Source organism: Balaenoptera ricei, chromosome 11 (genome assembly GCF_028023285.1).
Source record: "Balaenoptera ricei isolate mBalRic1 chromosome 11, mBalRic1.hap2, whole genome shotgun sequence".
In the NCBI taxonomy this organism is placed as follows: Eukaryota; Metazoa; Chordata; class Mammalia; order Artiodactyla; family Balaenopteridae; genus Balaenoptera; species Balaenoptera ricei.
The window spans coordinates 69967882-69979506 of NC_082649.1; the positions used below are offsets into that span (position 1 = coordinate 69967882).

Sequence of the window (11625 nt, forward strand, 5' to 3'; positions counted from 1 at the left end):
GTTCAGGTGGTAATGCAAGAGATGGGGAGCAGCTGTAAATACAGATGAAGCTTCACTCGCTTGCCCACCACTCACCTCCTGCTGTGTGGCCCAGTTCCTAACATGCCACAGACAGGTACCAGTCCATGGCCTGGGGGTTGGGGACCCCTGATCTAGAGACTGTCATACTGAGTGAAGTAAGTCAGACAGAGAAAGAAAGTATCATTTTATGCAGAATCTAAAAAGAAATGATACAAATGAACTTATTTACAAAACAGAAACTCACAGACTTAGAGAAGAAACATGGTTACCAGGGGGAAAGGGTGGGGGGAAAGGATAGTTAAGGAGTTTGGGATTGACATGTACACACTGCTAGATTTAAAATGGATAACCAAAGAGGACCTACTGTATAACACAGGGAACTCTGCTCAATATTATGTAACAACCTAAATGGGAAAATGTATAACTGAATCACTTTGCTGTACACCTGAAACTATCACAGCATTGTTAATCAATATGAAATAAAAAGTTTTTTAAAAATAAGAGGTTTTGAAAAAGAAAAAAAAAAAATAAGAGGTTTTTTTTTTACATTCCCTTTCTGATGTTTCACTGTTAGTGTAAAGAAATACAACAGATTTTTTTTTTTAATTTATTTATGGCTGTGTTGGGTCTTCGCTTCCGCGCGAGGGCCTTCTCCAGTTGTGGCAAGCGGAGGCCACCCTTCATCGCGGTGCGTGGGCGTCTCACCATCGCGGCCTCTCTTGCTGCGGAGCACAGGCTCTAGACGCGCAGGCCCAGCAATTGGGGCTCACAGGCCCAGCCGCTCCGTGGCACGTGGGATCCTCCCAGACCAGGGCTCGAACCCATGTCCCCTGCACTAGCAGGCAGATTCTCAACCACTGCGCCACCAGGGAAGCCCCTGCAACAGATTTTTGAATGTTAATCTTATATCCTGCTAGTTTGCTGAATTCATTCATTAGAACTAGTATTTTTTGTGTTGAGTCCTCAGGGTTTTCTATATAAAGTATCATGTCATCCTCATGTAGTGACAATTATACCTTTTCCTTTCCAATTTGGATACCTTTTATTTCTTTTTCTTGTCTGATTTCTCTGGCTAGGACTTCCAATACTATGTTGAATAGAAGTGGTGAGAGTGGGCATCCTTGTCTTGTTCCAGATATTAGTGGGAAGGCTAAAGCTGTTCACCACTGAGTATTATATTGGCTGTGGGTTTGTCAGAAATGGCTTTTGTTATGCTGAGATATGTTCCCTCTATTCCCACTTTGGTAAGAGTTTTTTATCATGAATGGATGTTGAATTTTGTCAAATGCTTTTTCTGCATCTATTGAGATGATCATGTGATTTTTTAACTTTTCTTTTGTTAATGTGGTGTATTACATTGATTGATTTGCAAATGTTGAACCATCCTTGTGAACTTGAGATGAATCCCACTTGGTCGTGGTGTATGATCTTTTTTGTGTGTTGTTGGATTTGGTTTGCTAATATTTTGTTGAGAATTTTTGAATCTATATTCATCAAAGATACTGGCCTGTAATTTTCTTTTTTGGTGGTATCTGTCTGGTTTTGGTATCAAGGGGATGTTGGCTTCATAGAATGTCTTTGGGAGTGTTTCCTCCTCTTCAGTCTTTTGGAATAGTTTGAGAAGAATCGGTGTAAATTCTTCTTTGTATGTTTGGTAGAATTTGCCTGTGAAGCCACCTGGTCCTGGACTTTTGTTTGTAGGGAGTTTTTTAAATTACAGATTCTACTTCTAGTGATCAGTCTGTTCAAATCATCTGTTTCTTCTTGATTCAATTTTGGTGGGCTGTATGTTTCTAGAAATTTGTCCATTTCTTCTAGGTTATCAAATTTGTTGGCATATAATTGTTTATAGTATTCTCTTATGGTTTTTTGTATTTCTGCAGTATCAGTTGAGATTTCTCCTTTTTCATTTCTTATTTTGTTTATTTGGGGTTCTCTCTTTTCTTCTTGGTTGAGCTTGGCCAGAGGTTTGTCAATTTTGTTTACCCTTTCAAAGAACCAGCTCTTGGTTTTATTGATCTTTTCTATTTTTTAAAAATCTCTATTTTATTGATTTCCTCCCTGATCTTTATTATTTCCTTCCTTCTGCTGACTTTAGGTTTTCTTTGTTCTTTTACTAACTCTTTTAGATGGTAAGTTAGGTTGTTGACTTGAGATTTTTCTTGTTTTTTTGATGAAGGCCTGTATCACTATGAACTTCCTTCTAAGAACTGCTTTTGCTGCATCGCATAGATTTTGTATGGTTATGTTTTCGTTGTTGTTTGTCTCAAGGTATTTTTAAATTATTTTTTTACTTCCTCATTGACCCATTGGTTTTTTAGTAGCATGTCTATTCTCCATGGAGTCCTTTTTTTGTCTGGTCTCCATGTAGTCGTTTTTTTCTCATTTCTTTTCCTGTGGTGGATTTCTGGTTTCATGCCATTGTGGTCAGAGAAGATGCTTGAAATAACTTCAGTACTCTTAAATTTGTTGAGGTTAGTTTTGTGCCCAAGTATGTGCTCAATCCTAGAGAATGTTCCATGTGTCCTTGAAAAGAACGTATATCCTTGTTTTTTTTCTTGGATATAATGTCCTGAAAATATCAATTAAATCTAACTGTTCTGTTGTATCATTTAGGATCTCTTTTGCCTTATTGATTCTCTCTCTGGAAGATCTATCCATTGATGTGAGTGGGGTGTTAAAGTCTCCTACTATTATTGTATTCCCATCAATTTCTCCCTTTATGTCTGTTAGTATTTGTTTTATGTATTTGGGTCCTCCTATATTAGGTGCATATAAGTTGATGAGTGTAATATCCTTTTCTTGTATTGATCCTTTTATCATTATATAGTGTCCTTCTTTATCTTTCTTTATAGTCTTTACCTTAAAGTCTCTTTTGTCTAATATGAGTATTGCAACTCCCGCTTTCTTGTCATTTCCGTTTGCCTGAAATATCTTTTTCCATCCCCTCACTTTCAGTCTATGTGTGTCCTTTGCCCTAAGGTGGTCTATTGTAGGCAGCATATTGTAGGCTCGTGTTTTTTAATCCAGTCTGCCATGCTGTGTCTTATTTATTTATATATTTATTTATTTATTTATTTATTTATTTGGCTGTGTTGGGTCTTCGTTGCTGCATGCGGGCTTTCTCCAGTTACGGCAAGCAGGGGCGACTTCTCATTGCGGTGGCTTCTCTTGTTGTGGAGCATAGGCCCTAGGCATGTGGGCTTCAATAGGTGCAGCACGCGGGCTCAGTAGTTGCAGCATGTGGACCCTAGAGCACATGGACTTCAGTAGTTGTGGCACGTGGGCTCAGTAGTTGTGGTTCGTGGGCTCTAGAGCACAGGCTCAGTAGTTGTGGCACACAGGCTTAGTTGCTCCATGGCATGTGGGATCTTCCCAGACCAGGGATCAAACCCGTGTCCCCTGCATTAGCAGGCGGATTCTTAACCACTGCACCACCAGAGAAGTCCCACGCTGTGTCTTTTGATTGGAGCATTCCGTCCATTGACATTTAAGGTAATTATGATACATATGTATTTATTGCCATTTCAAACCTTATTTTCCAGTTGGTTCTTTGTTTCTCGGTTGTTCCTTTCTTTTCCTTTTTGTTTTTCTTTTTGTGGTTTGATGATTTCCTTTTTTATGCTTGTGTTCTCTTTTTAGTTTTTGTGAATCTATTGTATGTTTTTGATTTGTGGTTGCCCTGGTTTTCCAAGTATGTTAACCCCTTCCTATATCTGCTTGCTTTAGACTGATAGTCTTATACGCTCACATTTTAGAAAAAAAAAAAGAAAAAAAATCTGCATTTTCTTACTCTCCTTCCCCACATTTTATGATTTTGATGTCCCTTTTTATATCTTCTTGTTTATCCTTTTGCTGTTCCTTGTGTTTATCATTGCTTTCACAAGTAGGTTTTTCTTTTTTTCTTTTTGATCTGTATACTAAGTGATTTACTTTCCAATTTTTATTTCCTTCTTCCTATATCTTCTTGCTTCTTTTTTTTTAGAGAATACCTGTCAATATTTCTTTTAGGGTAGGTTTAGTATTGCTGTATTCTTTTGGTTTTGGCTTGTCTGAGAAATTCTTTATTTCTCCTCCTATTCTAAATGATAATCTTGCCTGGTAGAGTATTCTAGGTTGCAGATTTTTCTCTTTCAAGACTTTGAATATATTTTGCCACTCCCTTCTGTCCTGCAGTGTTTCTGTAGAGAAATCAGCTGATAGCCTTATGGGAGTTTCCTTGTAATTAACTCTTTGTTTTTCTCTTGTGGCCTTTAGAATCCATTTTTAACTTTTGCCATTTTTATTATAATATGTCTGTTGTAGGTCTGTTGGTGTAGGTCTGTTTGGGTTTATCATGTTTGGGACCCTCTGTGCCTCCTGTATCTGGATATCTGTTTCCTTCTTTAGGTTTGGGAAGTTTTCAGCCGTAATTTCTTCAAATACATTTTCAATCCCCTTTTCTCTTTCTTCTCCTCCTGAAATCCCTATTATGCGTAGATTGGCCCGCTTTACATTATCCCATATGTCTCTTATATTGCTTTCATTTTTTTTCATTTGGCTTTCTGTCTGCTCTTTTTTTAAACTAATTTTTTTTTCTTTTAATGTGGACCATTTTTAAAGTCTATATTGAATTTGTTACAGTATTGCTTCTGTTTTATGTTTTTTTGGCCACAAGGCATTTGGGATCTTAGCTCCCCGACCAGGGATTGAATACACACCCCCTGCATTGGAAGATGAAGTCTTAACCACTGGACCACCAGGGAAGTCCCCTGTCTGCTCTTTTGATTGGGTAATTTCCATTCTAGTTTCCAGTTCACTTCTTCTTTCTTCTGCATTATGCATTCTGCTATTCTTTGCTTTGAGCTCAGCTTTCATCTCAACAAATGAATTTTCTAATTTTTCCTGGCTCCTCCTTATAGTTTCTAGTTCCTTTTTACAGTAATCTGCATTTCTGTTGATAGCTTTTCTTAATTCCTTCAGTATTTTCATTACCTCCTTTTTAAAAAAAAATATTTGTTTATTTATTATTATGAAAAATTATTTTATTTATTTATTTTATGGGCTGTGTCGGGTCTTAGTTGTGGCACGCAGGGCCTTTGTTGCCACTTTTGGGATCTTTAGTTGTGGCCTGTGGGATCTTTGCTGAGGCATGTGGGATCTTTCGTTGCGGTGCGCAGGTTCTTTGTTGTGTCACGCAGTCTTCTCTAGTTGCAGTGCGCGGGCTTCTTTCTAGCTGTGATATGTGAGCTCCAGAGCGCGCAGGCTCAGTAGTTGTGGTGCGCAGGCTCCAGAGTACGCCGGGTCAGTAGTTGTGGCATGCGGGCTCTCTAGTTGTGGCACACGGGCTCAGTAGTTGCAGTGCGTGGGCTTAGTTGCCCTGCAGCATTTAGGGTCTTAGTTCCCCAACCAGGGATCAAACCCATGTCCCCTGCATTGGAAGGCCGATTCTTAACCACTGGACCACCAGGGAAATCCCTCATTACGTTCTTTTTGAACTTGGTGTCTATTAGACTAAAGAGGTCTGTTTCATTGTTTGTTCCTTCAGGGGAATTCTCTTGGTCTCTTAACTCAGAGTGGTTCCTCTCCTTCTTCATTTTGCTTATATTTCTCTTACTCTGTGAGTTTAGGAGAAACAAATACCTACTGTCATCTTGTAGGGCTATTTATATGTGGGAGTGTCCCTGCATAGCTTGTGTGGGTTTAATATTTTTTTGGTGTGAGGGCTGTTTTTGGTTTGGATGCTTCCTGTCTCCTCAGCATGTGCTGCCCGGTATCCCCTTGATAGGGGGTGTGCAGGTGCACAGCCCATGCACACGCTTCTAGGAAGTCAGGGGCAGCGGTTGGCTCCTGGTCACAGATCCCCTGTCGGAGGGAGCTGACTGCATATCCTCCAGGGGAGGCGGGGACAGCGGTTGGCGCCTGTTAGTGGGACCCTTGGCACTGGCGGGCTGTGCACACTCCTGGGAAGTTAGGGACAGTGACCTACATCCACTCACAGAACCCTCAGCAGGGTAATGGTCAGCGCCTGACTCTGGAGTCCAAGATGGCAGCGGTGGCTTGCACCCCACCCCTCGCCCCCACCCCCGTAGCTTGTGTAGGCGGTGTCCTGCCCCCTGAGAGCGAGCGAGACAGAAGCTCCTATGGTGTGCCCACCCCTCTCCTCACTCGCCCCTCAACAATGGCGCCTTGCCTCTCTGGCGGTCCCAGGCTTCTTCCCGGACTCCTTCCATTGTGGCGCACCACACCCTAGCCCCCTCAGGCTGCCTTCGAGCAGCCAACCCCAGTCCTCTCCCCAGGGTCTGACCTCCAAAGCCCGAGCCTCAGCACCCAGCCCCCACCAGCCCCAATGGCCAAGCGTCTCAGGCTAGGGAGTGCCGGTCGGCACCGAATGTCTGTACAGGTCTCTCTCTACTTTGCCCTCTGCAGACCTGTTGCCATGCTCTCTTGCTGTCCTCTGAGGCTCTGAAGCTCCCCCTCTGTCCTGTCTGATCTCCCCTCCAGTGAGAGGACTTCCGCATATGTGGAAACCTTTCCTCTTTCACAGCTCCCTCCCAGGGGTGCAGGTCCCGTCCCAATTCCTTTCTCTCTTTTTTTTTTCTTTTTTCTTTTGTCCTACCCAGTTGGGTGGAGATTGTCTTGCCCTTTGGGAGGTCTGAGGTCTTCTGCCAGTGTTCAGTAGATGTTCTATGAGAGTCGTTCCACATGTAGATGTATTTTTGATGCATCTGTGGGGAAAAGGTGAGCTCCACGTCCTACTCCTCTGCCATTTTGATCCTTTCCCTTTAAGCACTTCTTAATAGATCATTTAGGTGAATTTTCACAATTCAATATTCCACAGTAAGCACCACCCAAAACAAGATACAGCACATTTCTCTTTGTTTCTGTGTTGTTTGCAAGCAGTACATCTTATACCTCTACTCTAGGTGTAATCTCTGTTCTGAATCATTTCACCTATATTTTAATTTTGCTTGTTTTAAAATTTTGTATAAATGAATCATCCTGTAAATACTCTTTTATGTCTGGCTTCTTTCGTTTAGCATAATGGCTTTGAGATTCACCTGTGTTATTGTGTGTTTCAGTAGTTTGTTCATTTTTATTACTGTATATTATTTCATTATATAAACAGAGTACAGTTGCTTTCTCTAGTCACCTTTGGTGAACATTTCAGTTATTTCCAGTTTTGACCTATCTGAATAAATTTGCTATGAACATTTTTGCACAAATCTTTTGTAGATACATGTTTTCATTTTTCTGTGTAAATACCTAGGAGTAGAATTGCTGAGTTATAGGGTGGAAATATCCTTAACTTTATTAGAAACTGCCAAACCATTTTCCGGAGTATTTCTTCTGTTTTATATGTTACCACCAGCGGTGTATAAGAGATTCAGCTGTTGTACATCCTTGTCAATATTTAATGTTGTCAGTATTTTTTATTTTAGCCATTCTCTAGGGTGTCTAGAAAATATCTCATTGTGGTTCTAATTTTATTTCCATCATGAATAATGATGTTGGGCATCATTTCATGTGCTTCTTAGCCATCATAAATCTTTTGTAAAGAACCTGTTTAAGATTTTGCTCCAAACTCATTCTTTCTGTATATTACTTGGTTCCATTGTTTGATTGAACTAAAGTCGATGAAATTGAATTCCCTATTGACGAATATTTAAATCGTCTCAAATTTATGTTTTTATCAACCAGCCTGATATGACCAACTTCATACAATTCTGTGCCAATGGGCCAGTATTTTCAGTGTCCTGCCATTTTAGCCAAATTTTGGTCATTTATGGCAGGAAGAAGGGACAGGATTTCCAAATTCTCACAAAAAGGGCTCAATGGTGGGGAACCATTCTGATGCCTGAGTCATAGGGGCCCTTATGACATCATTTCTGTCTTCCCTTCCCTCTTCCTGCCAGAGCTGTGGCTGGAAGAGTACAGACCTGAGAGCAATGGAACCATCTACCTCCTAACTATGGGAAATTTAAGGAATCACAGACCTGAGGGATTTGAACCATCTATTTCCAAGTCATGGGCATTCAATGTTGTGTAAGAGAGAGCCAGTCTACCCAAAGTTACAGCAGGGGAAGGTGGATTTCCACAGTTGTTAAGGATATAAGTCCTATATCTGTGGTCTCTGGGCAAGGCAGGAGGTTGAGCATGTGGTGGACTCGGCACACAATTTACAGAGAACAACCTACCTATATCTTTCCCCTTTGAACTCTGATTATAGAAAGATGGCCACGTTTGTCAAATCGTGATAGAAGACCTTGATGAAACCACCTTAGTAGAAGAGAGAGAGAAGAAAAAAGAGCGTCCACCTTCACCCTCTCCGTCCCCTGCACCAAAGGTAGGCCAATAGAAAGCCTCAAAGTTCAGGGGCACCCCAACCTGCAACATGTCTAAACAAAGTCAGCCAGGAGTCACAAAGTCAGCCAGGAGTCACGGTTGTCTTCGCTATGGCCCATAGCATGGGATGATCAGGGAATTTGTCATCCAAAGCAGGATACATTTGTGAGTGAAAGATAGTGCTATGAATTATTGCTCAGGAGCAACAGTCATGAACTGATAGTGTGTCCCAGGCCAACCAGGGTGAGTGGTTGTCCTATCCAGAACTGGAATGAACAGGAATTGACTCATCCTTGTTGTCCTTTTGTCCTAGTTCCTTCTCGGCCTGAGAAAGGTGGGTGTGACTGAGATATGGAGACTTGGTTGTAGGGAAAAGAAACCCTGACAAGTGGGAACCAGACTATGCCAAAGTTGGGGAGCGGGGTGGGAGGGCTGTGTTTGGGGGATGCAGAGTCAACTACAGGGAAACCCAAGTCTAGAACTGTGTGGGAGCGTGTGTGTGTTTACATGAGTACATGTATGTGTGTTAACTGAAGTTCAAGATGTGAGAACCAAAAGAAGTGAAAGTGAGGAATAAATGAGAAAGGTTCCAAACTGTGTGGGGCAGACAAACTTCTTTATTTTTATATGTATATATATATATACATATAAAAATTTATTTATTTATTTTTGACTGCATTGGGTCTCTGTTGCTGCGCCCGGGCTTTCTCTAGTTGCGGCAAGCGGGGGCTACTCTTTGTTGCGGTGCGCAGGCTTCTCATTGTGGTGGCTTCTCTTGTTGCGGAGCATAGGCTCTAGAGCGCAGGCTCAGTAGTTGTGGCAAACAGGCTTAGTTGCTCCATGGCATGTTGGATCTTCCCGGACCAGGGCTCGAACCCGTGTCCCCTGCACTGGCAGGTGGATTCTTAACCACTGTGCCACCAAGGAAGTCACAAACTTCTAATCCTGTGAGTTGACAGAGGGAGACAGCAGGTTGTGCATTGGAGCTGGAGTCAGGCATGAAAGGAGAGCAAAGGATGCCCTTTCTCCAGCCTGTGGGTGAGGTCTGAAGGGAAGTGATATGCTTCCCAGGTAGGTGGTCAGGCCCAGGCACAACAGAATAACCCTTTGACCCATAGATCGTGGTGTTCTTGTTCTAGACTGGCCAACCAGGTCCAAGGAACCAGGTGACAGCTAGGGCAGTTGTGCCCCATGTTACAGTTGAGGACCCTGAGACTCAGAGTTCAACTGTGATGTGTCTGTTAAACAAGAGTGGTAGAGACGGGAAACCTGTCTGGTCTCTGGCTCCAGCCAATGGTCTGCCCAGTGCTCACAAACTTCTGAGGAAGGTGCCATTGTTGATAAAGGATCAGGACCCCTTCTTGGCTCACACCAGGGCTCAGGTGGGTCGGGAATGTTTCCTAAATGTCCCTTCTTTTTCCTTGCAGCCCCACCCCCCAGTGGAAGCGCCCCCCTCTGACAAAGAGTTGCAAGCAATAAAGATCCAGGCCTGGTGGCGGGGCACCCTGGTGCGCCGGACGCTGCTGCACGCAGCCCTCAGAGCATGTATTATTCAGTACTGGTGGAAACAGAAGCTGGCAGAGCTGCTGGAGAAGAAGCGGCGGGCTGTGCTGGATCATTATGCTCAGCAAAAATGGGCAGTGGTCAGGCTACAGTCTTGGGTCCGCATGTGGCGCGTCCGCCTTCGTTATTGCCGTTTGCTCCATGCTGCCCGCATTATCCAGGTCTATTGGCGCTGGCATAATTGCCATACCCGTGGCTTTTTCAGGGGCAGCTATGAACTCACAGCAAGCCAACTAGGACTTGAGCTTGAGATCTTTCTGGGGTCACAGGTCTGTCGGATTACAGACTGCATCCCCTTCCCAATAAAGAATTGATTGGGTCTGCTCCAACACTGTGTCACAAGATCTCAGACAATCTTCAGGAGGTCACTGTCTCAGTGAAGGGTCACGGTAAATGATGGCAGATATTGGGCATCTCACAGATCAGCTCTGAGGTTGTCTGGGGTCGCATATAAAGGAGGATTCTAAGAGCCAGGTGCTGGATGACTGGGGTCTGTGGTTGATTAGTAATGTCTGCCATGGGTAGGAGACATGAAGTTGCAGAGCTGCCAAGTCAGCCAGCTCCAGGGAAACTCCTTCATAGTGTGGTGTATGGTTGTGTTTTCATTTTGCTCATGGTTTCCTTTGCTGTGCAAAAGCTTGTAAGTTTGATTAGGTCCCATTTGTTTATTTTTGCTTTTATTTCTATTGCCTGGGGAGACTGACTTAAGAAAACAGTGGTACAGAGAATGTTTTACCTATGTTCCATTCTAGGAGTTTTATGGTGTCGTGTCTTATATTTAAGACTTTAAGCCATTTGGAGTTCATTTTTGTGTATGGTGTGAGGGTGTGTTCTAACTTCATTGATTTACATGGGGCTGCCCAACTTTTCCAGCACCACTTGCTGAAGAGACTGTCTTTTCCCCCTTATATATTCTTGCCTCCTTTGTCGAAATTTAATTGACTGTAGGTGTATAGGTTTCTTTCTAGGCTCTCTATTATGTTCCTATGATCCATATGTCTGTTTTTGTTCCTATACCATTGGTTTTTTGGGGGTTTTTTTAAGATTTTTTTTTTCCATATGTGAACCATTTTTAAAGTCTTTATTGAATTTGTTACGGTATTGCTTCTGTTTTATGTTTTGGTTTTTTGGCTGCGAGGCATGTGGGATCTTTGCTCCCCGACCAGGGATCAAACCCACACTCTCTGCATTGGAAGCCAAGTCTTAACCACTGGACTGCAAAGGAAGTCCCCATGTTGGTTTTTTTTTGTTGTTTTTTTTTTAAATAGTAATCTATTATTTATTTATTTATTTTTATATTTATTTTTGGCTGTGTTGGGTCTTCGTTTCTGTGCGAGGGCTTTCTCTAGTTGCGGCAAGTGGGGGCCACTCTTCATCGTGGTGCGTGGGCCTCTTCACTATCGCGGCCTCTCTTGTTGCGGAGCACAGGTTGCGGAGCACAGGCTCCAGACGCGCAGGCTCAGTAGTTGTGGCTCACGGGCCTAGTTGCTCCGCGGCATGTGGGATCTTCCCAGACCTGGGCTCGAACCCGTGTCCCCCTGCATTAGCAGGCAGATTCTCAACCACTGTGCCACCAGGGAAGCCCCCCCATGTTGTTTTGATTATTGTAGTTTTATAGTATTGTTTGAAGTCTAGCAGGGTTATGCTTCCTGCTTTGTTCTTTTTCCTCAGGATTGCTTTGGCAATCCTGGGTCTTTTATAATTCCATATAAATTT

General features: G+C 42.8%; 1 protein-coding gene across 1 annotated transcript; it reads left to right on the top strand.

Annotated features, from left to right (window-relative positions):
* The first annotated feature begins 102 nt into the window (after positions 1–102).
* On the top strand, positions 103–10238 carry LOC132375333 (IQ domain-containing protein F5-like). The gene is made up of 4 exons (XM_059940596.1): positions 103–115; positions 3479–3516; positions 8231–8347; positions 9774–10238. The coding sequence occupies exons 1-4, from the start codon at positions 103–105 to the stop codon at positions 10221–10223; spliced, it is 618 nt and encodes a 205-aa protein (XP_059796579.1). The 3' UTR covers positions 10224–10238.
* Positions 10239–11625: the final 1387 nt, after the last annotated feature.

Coding starts and splice junctions, on each gene's coding strand:
- LOC132375333 (XM_059940596.1), top strand. Junction 3,517..8,230: donor TCCGTCCATTGACATTTAAG/GTAATTATGATA, acceptor CTCTGATTATAG/AAAGATGGCCACGTTTGTCA. Junction 8,348..9,773: donor CTCCGTCCCCTGCACCAAAG/GTAGGCCAATAG, acceptor TTTTCCTTGCAG/CCCCACCCCCCAGTGGAAGC.